The following is a 17,234-nucleotide window of genomic DNA, read 5'->3' on the forward strand; positions in this document are numbered from 1 at the left end:
GCTGAGGGCGTGACCAGGGCGGAGCAGGCTGTGGACCCTCGGGCATCCAGGGCGAAGCTGTCGGACCCTCGGGCGTCCAGGGCGGAGCTGTCGGACCCTCGGGCGTCCAGGGCGGAGCTGTCGGACCCTCGGGCGTCCAGGGCGGAGCTGTCGGACCCTCGGGCGTCCTGGGCGGAGCAGACCCTTCGGGCGTCCAGGGCGGAGCTGTCGGACCCTCGGGCGTCCAGGGCGGTGAAGACCCCTCGGGCGGCCACGGCGGTGAAGACCCCTCGGGCGGCCACGGCGGTGAAGACCCTTCGGGCGGCCACGGCGGTGAAGACCCCTCGGGCGGCCACGGCGGTGAAGACCCTTCGGGCGGCCACGGCGGTGAAGACCCTTCGGGCGGCCACGGCGGTGAAGACCCTTCGGGCGGCCACGGCGGTGAAGACCCTTCGGGCGGCCACGGCGGTGAAGACCCTTCGGGCGGCCACGGCGGTGAAGACCTTTCGGGCGGCCACGGCGGTGAAGACCTTTCGGGCGGCCACGGCGGTGAAGACCCTTCGGGCGGCCACGGCGGTGAAGACCCTTCGGGCGGCCACGGCGGTGAAGACCCTTCGGGCGGCCATGCTGGAGAGGACCCTTCGGGTGGCCATGGTGGTGGCCTACTGCCCCCCCCCAAAAAATTCTTGGGGGTAGCTACGGGGTCGTAGCCTGGAGAAGGCACCGGCTCAGGAGAAAGAGGCAGAACCAGCGGTGAAGAGGGCTTTAGGCTGGGCAGGACCAGCGGTGAAGGAAACTCTGGGCTGAACAGGACTGGCGCAGGATCAGCGGGCTCTGGTGCAGGATCAGCGGGCTCTGGCGCAGGATCTGCGGGCTCTGGCGCAGGATCAGCGGGCTCTGGCGCAGGATCAGCGGGCTCTGGCGCAGGATCAGCGGGCTCTGGCGCAGGATCAGCGGGCTCTGGCGCAGGATCAGCGGACACCGGCTCAAGTGTGTGCGTAGCCCACACACACCACATGGCTGTGGCCATAATGGCCAGTGTTGCGGTCACTGAGGGCTCAGGCGGCGCATGCGTGGCGTGATCAGTCTCTGACTGGGAAGACGTGACGAGAACGGTCTCTGGCTGGACGGTCTCTGGCTGGACGGTCTCTGGCTGGACGGTCTCTGGCTGGACGGTCTCTGGCTGGACGGTCTCTGGCTGGACGGTCTCTGGCTGGACGGTCTCTGGCTGGACGGTCTCTGGCTGGACGGTCTCTGGCTGGACGGTCTCTGGCTGGACGGTCTCTGGCTGGACGGTCTCTGGCTGGACGGTCTCTGGCTGGACGGTCTCTGGCTGGACGGTCTCTGGCTGGACGGTCTCTGGCTGGACGGTCTCTGGCTGGACGGTCTCTGGCTGGACGGTCTCTGGCTGGACGGTCTCTGGCTGGACGGTCTCTGGCTGGACGGTCTCTGGCTGGACGGTCTCTGGCTGGACGGTCTCTGGCTGGACGGTCTCTGGCTGGACGGTCTCTGGCTGGACGGTCTCTGGCTGGACGGGCTCTGGCTGGACGGGCTCTGGCTGGACGGGCTCTGGCTGGACGGGCTCTGGCTGGACGGGCTCTGGCTGGACGGGCTCTGGCTGGACGGGCTCTGGCTGGACGGGCTCTGGCTGGACAGGCGGGACGTGGATAGGCTCCAGGGATACTGTGAACTGGCAGGGTGCTTCATCAGCCAAGCCCACCGTAGATGCCGAACCCCCCAAGTAAAGGGCCAGGTCAATATATCCCTCTAGGGTCCAACCGGTATAATCATCCGGCATCAGTTGCGCGATATCCGCATCCAGCCCGCTCCAGAACAGGTCCATGAGCTCAATGTCATTCAGCGATCCCAGATGGCAGCAGTTCAAAAAGTCCCTCACATACTTCTCGATCCGCTGGCCATCCTGAAACATAGAGGCTAGAAATCTTCTTAGTACCTGGTTGCTAACAACTGCTGGATCCATTGGCGGTGAGTTCTTCTGTCACGATGAGGTGGAAGCAAGGAGGAAGCAGGATCCAATTGCAGCACACTTTATTTAATAAACTCAAACTACATAAAGACACTGGCTAGGGCACAAGACTAAGGAACAGAACCACCAACATCAAGGTACAACAACAACATTATTAAGAACTCACAAAGACTGGACTGAAACACAGGGCTTAAATACAAGGCCAAACAAGCTAAACAAGATAACAAGGGGGCGTGGTATACATGAACACAAACGAGGAGCGGGAAAACTGAACAGGACTGAACCAAAAGCACAAAGACCGGGGGAACACAGACAGACATTACAACAGCAATAAGCAACAATAATTATTTTTGTTATGATATTGCAGCTTTACCCTCTAATGAGTTCCTATTTTTTAATTTATAGGCTACTTACATTATTCGATTTTTGTGTAAATACATGTACATGAGCAGCATTAAACACTCTTTTCCACCTTGCAGTATAAAGATGATTTTCATTGTAACAGTGTATAGCACTGTGATTGATTGAAACTGGTTAAATTGAAATATTTGACACAAAAAAAACAACAGCAACACAGATACATTTAATAAGGTAATAATTAAAAAATTGTCCCGAGAAAGGTAAAAAATGCCCCTGGAAAATCAATTTTCCAGGGGGCAAATACTGTCACCCTAACTGATATAATGAGATGCTTTTTACCTGGGCATCCATAAGCAGGTGTCTCATTAGAGCCATGGATTGGCTCAAAGTATCTCTCTCGGTGGGCAGAAAGGTGTCCTCTTCGTGGCTCATGGCGTTGGGTCTCTTCACCATGAAGTGAGCGATCTGGTCGTTCAGGCTGTTCAGAGATTGCACAGCTGGAGAGAACAAATGAAAGATGGATCAGAATCATTCCTGAGCGCACACTTGTACCATATCCCCTATATGGGTTTCATATTTTATTATGGTCTAGTTTACATTATATAGCAACAACCGCCCATACATAAAGCACTGTTATAACTTCACTGATGGAATAATTGCCTTGTCATTTATATCAGATTACATGAGGCCATGAGACTCTCTGAGATGGTATTGCTTTTCTCAAATTGCTCTGGGCAAAAAGAACATAAAAATAAAGCCAGCATTGGCACTCCATTTGGACCAAGCGTCAACCAAAGCAATCAAAAGCCTTTTTCACACGTGTATAGGGCTTTCAGTGTTTCTGCAGGTCTTACAGAAAAACACATTAAGCATTTACCCAGTAATAGACAAACATTGTAAAATAACTGTCATTGCATGTCATTAAGAATGCTTGCATACATGATGATCATGAAATCTAATTTACATTTACACTACCATGTAAAGGTTTGGGGTCAGTAAAATATTTTTATATATTATGGTTTCCACAAAAATATTAAGCAGCACAACTGTTTTCAACATTTGATAAAAACCATAAATGTTTCTTGAGCACCAAATCAGCATATTAGAATGATTTCTGAAGGATCATGTGACACTGAAGACTGCAGTGATGATGCTGAAAATTCAGCTTTGCCATCACAGGAATAAATTATTTTTATAACAGTTCTTTTATATTTTAGAAACATTTCCCAATATTACTGTTTTTACTGTATTATAGATCAAATAAATGCAGTTTTGGTCAGCATGAGAGACTTCTTTCAAAAACATAAATAATCTTACTGACCCTAAACCTTTTAATGGTAACTTATATACTATATAAATGGTAATTCATCTACAAAGAACATAGCCCAAACCCAAAGAATAAATTATAGACTGCTTAAATCGTCCAGATTCAGTCAGATTTAGTTACTTATAGTCAGTATGAAATCTGTTAAAAGAAAATGTTATATACTAAAGGACCATTTTGATAAATACATTTATAGTGTATACAGTCATTGTTTTTTCTGCTTGTGCACGCTGCAAAAAAAAAATTATGTATGCATCACTTTGACATTAATTTGATCTGTATGAATAAAAAAAAAGTTGAAACTTCTTACTCGGAGGCAAATTCCAATATTTCATCACAGTCAATAGCCTGGGTTTGCCATCATTGGCAAAGGTGTGCCCATGTGCATGACCTCAGCTGGTATGTGTTTGGATTGCAACCCTTCAGATGATTCGGCTCATTGGTATGCAGTCTGCCTTTCTCTAATCCTTCTCCCATGGGATCGGCAGCTCCCCGCGCAAGCTTCCATTTACCATTAATCCCTCTCACTTAGCGAAGGCTGCCAGAAATATTGTAAGTCCATTACCACTGTAGAATTCTCACATCCATGCCCATTTTAATGCATTTATTCATAGTTCCCGGCAATCAAGCCTGACCCTTGTTTGCCTCTATCAATCAGTGCATCAGCGTATCCAACAAATTACAAGAGGCACATCAGAATTCTTCCACACAACATCACAGTGAAGACTATTCAGTATGGCATTGACCTCAGCATATGGCCAATAATTAGTTTTAGTTCGACTTTAGTTCGAGTTGATGCCAAACAAGTCAGTGCTCAGGGTCATACAGAAGGATATAATCTACCTTGGGTTCAACATTAAGGTATGAGAGAGTTTCAGGACAGGTGTCAGAACTGTCACTTGCATTACTGGGCCAGCGCTATATCTTATATTTGATCATGTACATATATTTCATGTACACCAGCCAGCCATATCACCCTGTAGCCCAAGATTGGTTGCCCACTGAAGCTAAGCAGGGCTGAGCCTGGTTAGTACCTGGATGGGAGACCTCCTGAGAAAACCAGGTTGCTGCTGGAAGAGGTGTTAGTGAGGCCAGCAGGGGGTGCTCACCCTGTGGTCTGTGTGGGTCCTAACGCCCCAGTATAGTGACGGGGACACTATACTGTGAAAAAGCACCGTCCTCGGATGAGACGTTAAACCGAGGTCCTGACTCTCTGTGGTCATTAAAAATCCCAGGATGTCCTTCGAAAAAGAGTAGGGGTGTAACCCTGGCATCCTGTCCAAATTTGCCCCTTGGCCTCTGTCCATCATGGTCTTCTAATCATCCCCATATCATGATTGGCTTCAGCACTGTCTCCTCTCCACCAATAAGCTGGCGCACTATGGCTGCCGTCGCATCATCCAGGATGCTACACATTGGTGGTGGTTGAGGAGATGCCCCCTTCCATATGTGGAAGCGCTTTGAGTACCCAGTAAAAAAGCGCTATATAAATGTAATGAATCATTATTATTATTATATATTTATATACCTTGAAAACCAGCAACACTAAGGGTGCTTTCACACTGTGCTCGTTTGCTGCGGCCCGAAAAAATAAATTTTAAAATAAAAAACATTTGGGAAAAAATTTAAATATGCAAAAGTTAATTATTGTTAAATTTGTGTAACGTACATCCTTGGTACTTGACAGCCCCAGATCCCATTCACTTTCACTGAGAAAAGAACATTCTGTTCTGCTTTTGTCTTCCACAGAGGAAAGAAAGCCATACATGCTTTGGAATGACATGGCACAAAAATGAGTATGCAATGACAGATTTTAAGTGAACTGTTTTCTTAAGAGTCCGGCTAGTGCGCTTGCCCTGCAGTTGTTATTCAACTAGGTAGCCTGTTAGTGCTCAATGCATCATGTGGAAAACATGATGTTTAAATAGTCTTCACTATGTTTAAAATCTCAAGAAAATAGTAAATATTACTAAATATACTCCATCTGTTCTGTCCACAAAAAAAAAACATTTCCATCATTCACATGCATCGATTCTGAAGCAATATGAAGCACTTGAGGGAGGATGGATGGATGGATGGATGGATGGATGGATGGATGGATGGATGGATGGATGGATGGATGGATGGATGGATGGATGGATGGATGGATGGATGGATGGATGGATGGATGGATGGATGGTTGGATGGATGGTTGGATGGATGGTTGGTTGGTTGGTTGGTTGGCTGGTTGGTTGGCTGGTTGGTTGGATGGATGGTTGGTTGGTTGGTTGGTTGGTTGGTTGGTTGGTTGGTTGGTTAGTTGGTTAGCTAGTCAGTCCAGTGTTGGAACCACAAACATTTGGCTTACCGGGTCAGTTATTTATCCACTATGGTGCTGCCACTCTATTAACAAGTGATAGAATATGGAGTCATTCATTGGATGAATAAAACAAGGACCAGTTTGATCTCATAATGCACACAGTTAATGAAAACTTAATTAAATTTGGGAGGATGTAACTCAGCAGATCCAAAGGCCCTTAACATCAAAAACAGAAGCACAAGGGCATGAAAGAGTATTTACTATCTTCCTTTCGCACTGAGGTATGGATTTAAAATATGGTGCAGTCAGCTACAGCATTGCAGGGGTCATTTGAGATTTGAGAAAGATACCTTCACATAGAGACAGCAAATACTACTGTATCCTCTTAGAGAGAGTTTTCCGAGCAGTATATCTTCCATTTTCCATGGGTGTATTGTTTTTTGTGCGATCGGAGATGCTTAAATCGCATTTCAGGAAATACCACAATATCTCTTCTATTGCTGACTATGGCATTACACAATGCTGGAACGGAATCACATTGTTTCCTTATTATCCTTAACCACTCTAGAGATAAAAGTCAGGAATCTTGTTTTTAAAACACTGAATCCATTCACCAAAAATGGGAGAAGTTGCTTAGAAATGGTACTAGTGAATTGGAACTTTTGCTGAAGTTTGTGTATTGCGTAATAATGTCAAATACTTTTTCACCTTTGTGTGGCTCAGAAAAACTTGTTTTTTTCCAGGACTGAATTGACAAACATTTGTATATACAGAAATATACAACAGAAATATTTCTATAACATACTGTTTTCGTATCCTTCCACTATCTTTCTATTTATATCAATGCAAGTTAGAATTTCTCATCTTACAACTCAAAATGTTACAGCACTGTACTTGTTTTCCTGTTAAAATATCTGCAAATGCAAAATTTACTATTTTACAAATTATGAATATTATTTATTAATTTTATGCACCTTTTACCCAAAACGAATACGATTACTGCGACTGGCAAAAATGGCCTCACGAGATTTCTGTATTAATTTTACGATGGGCATAAACCCTTGGTAGATGATTAGAAGCTCAAGTGTCTCCAGACTCCAATAAAAATGTACAAAAAAACAACTGGTAGAAAATACAAAGAGCTGAGAGAGAACATAAAATACAGGAAGATGTGTTACATACAGCTAAATATATTCTAACTAGTAAAATAGTAAATATGTTTTCCAATTACAAAAAGTAACTTGGAATCAGAGGTCAAGTTAGACTTCCGCATTATCCGTCACTTTGATGGTCAGGGTTGTAAAATTTGTAATTTTCATATTTTAATGCTTATAAGCCATTTAATAGGCTGTGTTTTTGTTCACTTTTCATTTTTATTCATTTTAACTTATAGGACAAGCATATAGGCTAGATTATGCATGTATTTAATGAAGAGAATTGGAACAGCGAGACCATATGCACTTCAGGTTTCATCATGAATGCTTGTTCAATAAATCGCAATAGGCTTTGTGCTTTGTTACTTTTGATAAGAAACAAAGTCTCAGCTTTCAAATTCTGTCCATTTTATCACAAAATTCTAACAATAAATACCGTTTTGGCACTCTTTAATGTGGTGCGAGAGATCACTGTAGCGCCTCAGTTCAAGCGAAGTAAAACGCGAGTGAACGCTATCATCCCTTCCTCTTCATACATCACAGAAAGAAATAAACATGAATGAACATCAGAAAATATGTTAAAGGACACGGTCCAATTTACCGAAATCCATATCGTGTCAATCGCTCAATCAGTGTTTGAAACGCAAAAAGCCATTCTTTGACCATTAACTTGATAATTAGCAGGAGTGCACTCGCCACCAAGTGGACAGGAGTGAGAGTTACAATTACAAGTTACATAGTTCAGTGTTATCTGTCAAAATGACGGACGCCTTTCAGATTTTCCCGTCACTGCTAAAAAAAATTCCGTCAATGGCTGAACATTTTCGGTTTGCGCGACCTTGCTTGGAATGCATAATCAAACTACTACTACTACTACTATATAAATTAATAATATTGTTGCAGTGCACTTTTTGTTTTAGGCCAATTGGTTTTCACAATGTTATGAACCTTTTTCTTCCCAATTTTTTAAACAATACTGTATTAGAAAGATAATAACATAATTTAAATGAAGATAATAATGAATATAATGAAGAGAGGACCATATCACTTATTTATCATTAGACTACATAATTTAGTATGGCAAAAAATCAGTATGCCAAAACCCCATAACCTAAAATGCAGTAACAACTAATGACAAAAACACTAATTTGGAGCCAATCAGCCTTATTCACAAATGATACAGCTCAAATGATAAGTAGCATATTCATGGAACTAGAGATAAATATTTCCCCAAACACAAGTAATAACTGAGTTTTAAGGCCCTTACAGAGAGAGATTGTGTGGAAGAAGGTCAAAGCATGTGTGGGCTTCTCCATTGACCAATAAGGTCAGTGTCAGAAAACATTGTGATTGTGAGACAGGCCTGCCTACCATAAAATGCAGTTGCAGAGCACTGAGTGCGTATGTCGAGCAGATTTATGACCAGACTTCTTCTCTGCGAGCACTGCAGCACATCTTGGAAATAAAGCCAAAGCTAAATAAAATGTTTATTGTGCCAACTGACGAATGAAGTCTAATTTCACATTCAGCTGTTTACGAGGTGCGCATCTGAAGCGGATACCTTTAGATGTGACAGAGGATAATGAAACCACGACATTGAAAGTGACACGACATTGCATACTGAAACGCAGTGCAATACACTGTTTCAATTTTCCAGCAGTGCTGTCTGTCATGGAGTTTGTGGTTCAATAGAGACAACCAAGAGACTTTTCCCAAGAGCAAATCAATAAAGACTGTCTCAATACCAGTGTAATGACAGAGAGCTATCTGCCTTCACAGCAACGGCTAAAGAATAGAGAGTTTATGTTTCGCATTGATCATTTATAGATGCTTTGCAATCAGACCTGTGTCAGATTACGACAGGTCCACTGAAGAATGGAGATTTCTTTATTATGTCAACTGTCCCAAACAGCAATTGGATTAATTGGCAGGTCAATGAAGAATTCTTAAGGTGTCCTGCCTATCAATTTTTTTTTCCCTTGAGAAAAAGACAGTGGTAATCTCAAAATAATGTGTCTGAGTTTCAGAAGAGATCTCAACAATGTCTCTAGCTAAACCCATATTTGTCAAGATACCAATCTGTGCAATCTGAGATTAACTCAATATAAACTTTATAAAATAATAATAATTTTTTTCCAAAACAAACTAATCTGGGCTCAGCGATCCACACTAATTTTATAGCTTTATGCTTCTATTTTAATTTTTCCAAATGAATTTTAAGATAAACACCAAGACAATGCTTATTCTTAAATTAATTAATGACTTAGCCACTCAGCGTTCCTAAATGAATCTGTGTTTTTGGACGAATCGTTTTTTACAATATCTTTCTATGGAATAGTAATAGCAATATGTTAGTACGAGGTTCCGAATTCAGTAAATCAGCATTTGGAACGTATCATTTGAGTAATTGATTCAAAGACAATTTCATAAAGAGAAGCACTTGTTATGATCAGTGAATGATTCAATGACTCGTTCATGAAGGCAGCCACTTGTTATTATCAGTGTTTTTATACATCTTCTGAAAGCTACGTAAATAAGCTTTCCATTGATTATGGTTTGTTAGGATAGGACAACATTTGGCCGACATACAACTATATGAAAATCTGTTTCACATAGTTTGAAACAGATTTGTGGCTGGTTTTGTGATCCAGGGTCACATATATATATTTATTTATTTATGAGCCATTTTGGTAAAAAAGAACAAAAAAAACACACGATGTTATAGGGTTTCAAGATCCTTTAAGTCTCCTGAGCTATGACGGAGCAAGGTCTGATGTGAAGCCTTCAATGCAGAATGTTCAATTCACCTGCTCCGGTAACATTCAATAAAGGGAGTTCCTGGTAACAGTAACACACTGGCTCTTTCAAAAGTCGCTGAAATCTTGAAGCAATCGCAATATTTGTTCATTGCTGTTGAAGTTCCGTTAAACATTTATTTTTGGTGACTCTTTGTGTATAAGACAGTTCTGATGAAGCTTTACAATCTGATCTGGGAAATGAATGAAATAAAGTTCAGACTGTTCAAAGTGACAATTTCATAATTACATCAGAGAACCGTTTGTCGTCACACACAACAGATTGCAGATTCCCTGGTGGACACATGAAAGAGAAAGACATCGCTGAACCAAGCCTGTGGCCATCTAATCTCTAATCTTTTTCTCAGATGATGACAACTGATGGTTGGTGTCCTCTCTCTCTCTTTGCCTGACAGGAAATGAGAAGAGCCCTGCTGAATCCAACACAGGGCCGCCCACTCATTCACCCTGCCAGCGTGGCCCCTGGAACACATTACCATGCAAATGACTACACGCACTCCTCTCTCAGAGAGCGAAATGACACATTAAATGTTCTGACAGAAGATAAAATACAAAAACTTTCTGAGAACGAGTGGAAAATGATTTCAAGAGTCATAAGCCAAGCTAGGGCTTTATGGATCGAGAGAGATCAGTTCTTTATGAGCCAAAGACAAGATGATAGGATGAGTCACACAGATCTGTAATCTCTTATGCATTTCGACCAGGCTTGAACACAAATGTATGATACTCGCCAGATTCACACAAAAGAGTTTTTTTTGGATGGAGGTGAATTTGATAAACTGGGATTAATGAGATTAATTGTTGTATTATGTTGTAATTGTAATACATTTTGGCTGTTCCTCATATTTATGATCATGTTGAAATAGTCAAAATTTCATTTAAAATCTTTTTTGATGTCATAACAATGTTACATTTAGCATGAGCAAGAGTGATGTTGTAGGCCTACTGAGCATCACTGAAGCTGGATTGCAAGTGTTCTGTAGTTTAACAAACAAGGAGTCTTTATTTAAGTGATATCAGCAGCCTCGTTCGGCAGGTAAATGCAGACGTTATATTCATACCAAAAGGCCTAAACAACTGCGAGTTTTATTTTGCAAAAATAAACAGTTCAATAATCAAGAAGTTAATACTGAGTAACTTACATTTTAATATTGCTGGTTACTTTGTGTATTTTTGCCCCGCCAAAAAAAATTTACCAAACAAACCCACATTTGGATTCACCTGTCGCGAGTCTCCGGATAACACACAGCAGAGGTGTTTGCATTCCTATAAATCAGGTTTTTGAATGAATCAGTTCATCAGACTCACTCATAAAGACAGTCACTTGTGGCCACCTACTGGCATGTAACCAACCGGACGAATCACCAAGCAATCTGTGGGATAAAATTAAAATAATTATTAATGAAGGTCTGTAACGTGAATACATAGTGGAGCGAAACAAAAAATGAAAAGCCCCAGTGCTGTTAGACTGTACGGGGTAGATCACAGAATACGTTTTTGCGTTGGACGCAAATGGGCAGAACGTTTGGTTTTTTTTGTTTAATGTTACTGATTTTAACTGGAGTGCCACAATTTTAGAAAGCCATATCATACGCAAAACGTTGCAAAGACGTCTAATGAATGGAAAAGAAGAGCAGTGGAATGCAAAAACGCCTTCGTAAAACGTAGCTCGGCCAATCAAATTCGAGGACAAGAAGTGGTAACAAATCGTGTTTATGAGTCGGTAAATAAGTATCACATAAGTCACATTTTTCATAAATAGCATGGATCCAATGGATTAAGGTGTATTGCTAAATGAAATAATCATTCAAAAAAAAAGGAAATGCCTGACAAATCATATGCATTGTCTTAAGCCGGGTTCACACTGTACAATTTTGGCTACAATTTGGCTGTTTGAGACAAATGTTGAGAATCCTAAAAGATTCTTCTGATCCAAGGACAGGGATCCTCAAATCTGGTCGCTGCAGAGTTTACTTCCAACCCTAAATTAAACACACCTGAACAAGTTATTCAAGGTTTTCAGAGTTTATTGCAGGTAAGTGAGTTCAATCATGGTTTGTGCTAAACTCTGCAGGACAGTGGACCTCCAGGGCTGGATTTGAGGAACCCATGTCCAAGGCCAAAATCTGAAGTCTTTGATCGCTAGTTTGTCATGATCGCTAGTTTTGCCTCCGACGAAATTCTGGCACTGTCAGAAGATTTAATGCACAGTCCTGCAGTGTGGCCTCTCCTACCTCACCCGTCAAATCAAAAACCAATAGGAGTGCAGAACCAACAACCGTCTTTAATGAGTCTTGACTGCTGTACAGTCTGACATGGATGACAACTAATATCCTACAGTGTGACATGGCTTACAGGGTCATGTTCGAACAGTCTGACAGGCAACATGGTAATGGACTATTATAAATCGTACGACTCAGAGTATTCATATCAGCCTCAACATGATAATGTCATACCGAGACTTGACTGCAGTTTATCCTCCATTCAAATTCAGTTTAGCTCTACAACAGTATTTCTGATGCTTCCAGAACCAAAGGAACAAAAGATGAGAGCAAAAAAAAAAACAAATTCTGAGTACTATTATGTTCAAGGGGGAATCTGATGAGGTCTTTGATTCCTCTGTAGCTGTTGGGAGCAAAAGGAGTCACTATGGGGCACCGTCTGTCAAGGCAATTTGAGAGCTTTCCAATGGCTTCACACTTCAAAAGTGAGGAGCAGAGTTAGATGAATGGATGTTCGGTCCCTTGCAGGTTTTTCGAGTGCACCAGGGAATGCATTCAGCATCACCCCATTACCAAGGAAAAACACAACCAAATCAAAATGGAGACAAAACAGAAAAGAAACAAGAAATGGCTGCAACTGCCTTCAAGGGGGGGAGCACGGTCCCGTTCTTTTAGCCTCACAAACAAACAGTGAAATCAGATTCCAGAATGGCATATGCAATTGTCATGCTAATTGCCAGGCAGTGGAAGCTTAGACAATTTTGACAGTTTTATTATAGTTTTCTAAGCCATTGTTTTGCATATTATAACAGAATTCCACACCATTTGGATCACTCACTCAGGAACCTGTAATTTTGCTGTTTACATCACCGTAATAAACGGCTATCTTTGACAGTGTGCAATCCATTCCCTGAGTGCTTTTGATTGTATGGTCTCCTGAGAGGCTGACTGTGTGAGCCTGCACCTGCATTCCTGATACACAGAGACTTAATGCATTTGCAGTTTTGGGACATGATGATTTGTCTCCACAAGACAAGGTTAAAACAAAAAAAAAACAAAAAAAATCATTGACTTTTCATTCAACAGCTGCGTTCATGAGTCGGGGATTTTTAGCATGTGTTTGCCATCTGTGACCATTTAGACCTTTGCACCTCTGCAATTTGCTCCAAGCGAGAGCGAGAGACAGAGAAGAAGGCTTGTTACAGTGTTGTATAAGGTCAGTCCTCAGTAGAGAAAAAAAAATGTAAATGTGGTGATTTCTGAAACATGACTCAAATTGGTCTGAACCATTAAGGGGATATTTCTCCCAAATTAAACTGTTTAAGGGATAGTATATATATATATATATATATATATATATATATATATATATATATATATATATATATATATATATATAGAGAATGTATAATTAAAGACTGTTACTGATTAATTTAACTCTATTAAACAATTATAAATAATACCAGTTAACTTTGGCAACACTAAAAACTAAATCTACAAAAAAATAAACTGAGGCTAGAACATTAAAACAAACAAATAAACAAGGATAGAGTCAAAACTACAATTAAATTGAAAATAGAAATCAACACAAAATTGATATTCGCATGCAAGTCATATGGACCATTTTTATGGTCAATTTTGGTGCCTTTCATATTTGGAGCTTGACCATGCACCATTTACGTTAATTGTATGTAAAAGAGTTGCATCAACATTCTAATAAAATTCTGCTTTTGTGTACAACAGAAGAAAGAAAATCACCGAAATTGTATATACTGTATAATAGTATTTGTTTTAGTTGCGTCGCTTCACCTCCATTCACAATCCTCTCACTTGGACGCATTGGATAGTAAAGTGTCCATCAAATGCACACTTCAGAATCTCTCCGGAAGCAGAAGGTCGTCCAGGTATTTTTCGCCTACTGTGAATTTGAACATAGTACTCGGCTCACATACTATTTTTCACCCACTATATAGTATGGAAGAAGGCATATTATGATGCAGCGATGGTTTGGAACGACACAAGGATGTGTAAATGATGGCAAATTTCATGTTGGGGGGAACTATTCCTTTAAAGACTATTAGAGAGGCTCATCACAAGCCATGACATCAGGCATCTCTAAAACAATCACTGAAGCAGGTCAGTAGTACCTCACTGCTGTTTCTTCAGCTTAGATCCATCCACTGCCATTTCCCCAGCCTGTCAGCCGACTCCCCCGAGGCCTCCTCAACCACCTCGACTTTCATTGTGCAACAGGCTTCTTTAGCTTTGAGAGGAACATAGGGCTGGTAAGCACCTCCACAAAGCCTCTAATCAGTGGCACACAAACTGCAGTCCCCCCGAGCCCTCAAGCTCTTCCAAACTACAGCCCTGACTGGCTAAATGCAACCGCACTGTCAGAGACGTTTACTGGGCAGAGGTGGAATTAAAGAAGAGAGCGAGGGAATAAGCATTTAAAAGTTTGTGCGTCAGCAGTCAAGCACGATTAAACGAAACCAGAAGCAAAGCAGAACTAAATAATAGTAGTCCCGACAGTAAACAAATTAAAGGGAGACCTACATCTGATTTTAATAATCTTGAAAAAGTCCATCATGCAAAACTGTCAATGTGACACAGGCATAGAAAATGATGAAAGGAACCGTTTTCATTGACTGAACCCGGGCTTTTATAAATGTACTCTTATCAGTTAGGATACATTAAGAGTTCTCCTGACTCTTCAGGAAAAGTTGCACAGCCCTTAAGATTTATACAACCAACTTTAAATTGAATTCTCTTTATGTTCCTCGTTTCGCTTTTATACCTTCCAGAAATATTCATCTGATGTCTCCCATTTAACTTCCGTAGGTGAATTGTTTCCATAAGCTCAAGGATTCTTTCAACTACACGGCAATGACCACACATGTGATCAGAATTCAAATTACCACAGAAAACTCAAATATTCCCCACATACTTGCTCTTAATCCACCTAAAACGTATGAAGCGGTCACAATGTTTAAAGCAACCGAAATTCTCTTCGGTGATATAATATGCCAAGACCACTGGCTCAAAACTTTATAAAACATCCCTGGCTTATGAGGAAATTACAGCTTTGATCTCTTTCACTGAACATGACTGTATTGCTGTGCTTGTGACTGCCAGTAATTGCATTCATATTTATTGAAGTATAAAAACCTCTTCACTGATAAGACTGCCGAGAGGACCTACTAGTTCCCTCTTCTAACAATAACAAAGCAGATAGAGTGAACTTCATTTTTTTCTCAACAAAATTCAAAGTATTTCAACAGCCGCTATAATCAAAATTCAAATGAGGGTGGGGAAAACTCCCTACATCAATAAATGAAAGTTTAACTTAAGACCGTCTCAGCGCCGGTTTCCATGGTGACAAAGCAGCCCTCCTTTGCTCTCAGATCAATGTTAATGTCACACATGCCGTGAGGCTTTGCTCTTATCAGTCAGAGAGCTTTTTCCCATGGCTGTCCTCCAAAAATTGCTTGACTGCTTTACACGGAGAACTATACTGAACATCATGTTGTTGGAAGGGACCGTGGAGTATTTCATAAACAAATAAATCATTTTTTATTATTAAAAGACGCGTGAGCAGATGGATGTATGAACGGTGTGGAATTCTGTGCCTTTCATTCACCACCATCCCCCCCCCCCCACACACACACACACACATATATATATATATATATATATATATATATATTTACACACACACATATATATATATTTACACACATATATATATTTACACACATATATATATATATATACATACACATTAATTACATATTTACAATATTTCTATGAATTTGTTAGATGTAAATAATCTCGATTAATCAATTTGACAGCACTTATATAGCCTAACTCAACTATATATATATATATATATTTACATACATTGCTATAATTTATATAATTAGTAATTTACAGTTAGATATACATATTTATATATAAATTACTAATATATTTTTTATTATCTCTTTAAAAATCTCTCTCTCTTTCTCTCTCTATGTACATATAGTATATTATAAATATATATAGTAAATTTTTTAAAGAAATATTTTTTGAAAAATTATATGATAATTACTATTTTAATTTAAAAAAAATACATTATAAATATTAAATGAGTCATATACTTTTATTTGACATAATATCAATATTTATAAATGTGTTACATAAACATTTTTTGTTGTAGTGCTGGAAGTTGAACCCATAATCAGTGACTAAATGCATACTGACAAACTGAAGCATAGATATAATACTAATGGAGGTTACTAATGTACTCAACTGTTGCAATTACAAATGCAATAATGTTAGCGGTGAATAAATATGCATTAAATGTTAGAGGTAATAGACTTACTAATAAGTCAGAGAGTTGAGTGCATTTCTGTAATGAAGCAACATTTAGCAAATGTCAGCCAGTCACCTCTGAAGACCCGTAGCCCGGATACTTCAACCACAGACTAAAACATTTGTATCAAGCCCTTAGAGAACTAGTCTTTACCTGTCACACCTAATCATGGGTGCACCTAAACTACATGGCAAAGTTTTTTTCTCACTGACCTGCTCTTAAAAGCAGATTAACCCCATAGTGCAATTTGAATTTGTCCTCAGCCAATTGTAACTGTTGAGGGCTGGTCTCGATTTTCTCAATTATAGCATTCATGCAGGTTCTGAACTGTTCCCTTTTTGTATGTTTTTCTTCTTGAATGATTTGCGTTTAACTGTCTATTCAACTGCTTAGAGCTCAGGGATTTTCAAAGCAAACACTTGAAATCTTGACTGCAGTCAGAGTTCATTCTTTGGATTATTTCAACAGTATCATCAAGAATATTCTCACACCCATCAGTGAACTTCAAGAATGGCTATGCTTCAGCGAAATTTCTTTCCATCACATGATTTAACAATTATCTTGATATATGCAATAATAAGCATGCCAATCAAACTGATCTTTATGCATTCTGCATCGTTATTATAATAGATTTAGTAAAATTTATTACACCTCAACAGTTGCAATTAGCAGTAAAAGTGTTATCAGATTGAGAAAAAGAAAACAAAATATACCCCTCACATTGCTGCTTGATTGATTC

At 40.5% G+C, this 17,234-nt stretch overlaps 1 protein-coding gene across 5 annotated transcripts in view; it reads right to left on the reverse strand.

The window, feature by feature from the left end:
• Positions 1–17,234, reverse strand: part of kaznb (kazrin, periplakin interacting protein b) — a 154,551-nt gene that overhangs the window by 118,972 nt on the left and 18,345 nt on the right. For all 5 annotated transcript variants that reach the window (XR_013194892.1, XR_013194891.1, XM_077203539.1 and 2 more), the window contains exon 3: positions 2,666–2,823. Coding sequence is in view for 3 of the 5 variants with exons in the window: in XM_077203539.1 (XP_077059654.1) it covers positions 2,666–2,823 (158 nt within the window). In the remaining 2 variants the exon portion in view is untranslated. The remainder of the gene's footprint in view (positions 1–2,665; positions 2,824–17,234) is intronic.

Source organism: Siphateles boraxobius, unplaced genomic scaffold, assembly GCF_051911475.1.
Source record: "Siphateles boraxobius isolate OS27281-9 unplaced genomic scaffold, OSU_SipBor_1 5, whole genome shotgun sequence".
Lineage (NCBI taxonomy): Eukaryota > Metazoa > Chordata > Actinopteri > Cypriniformes > Leuciscidae > Siphateles > Siphateles boraxobius.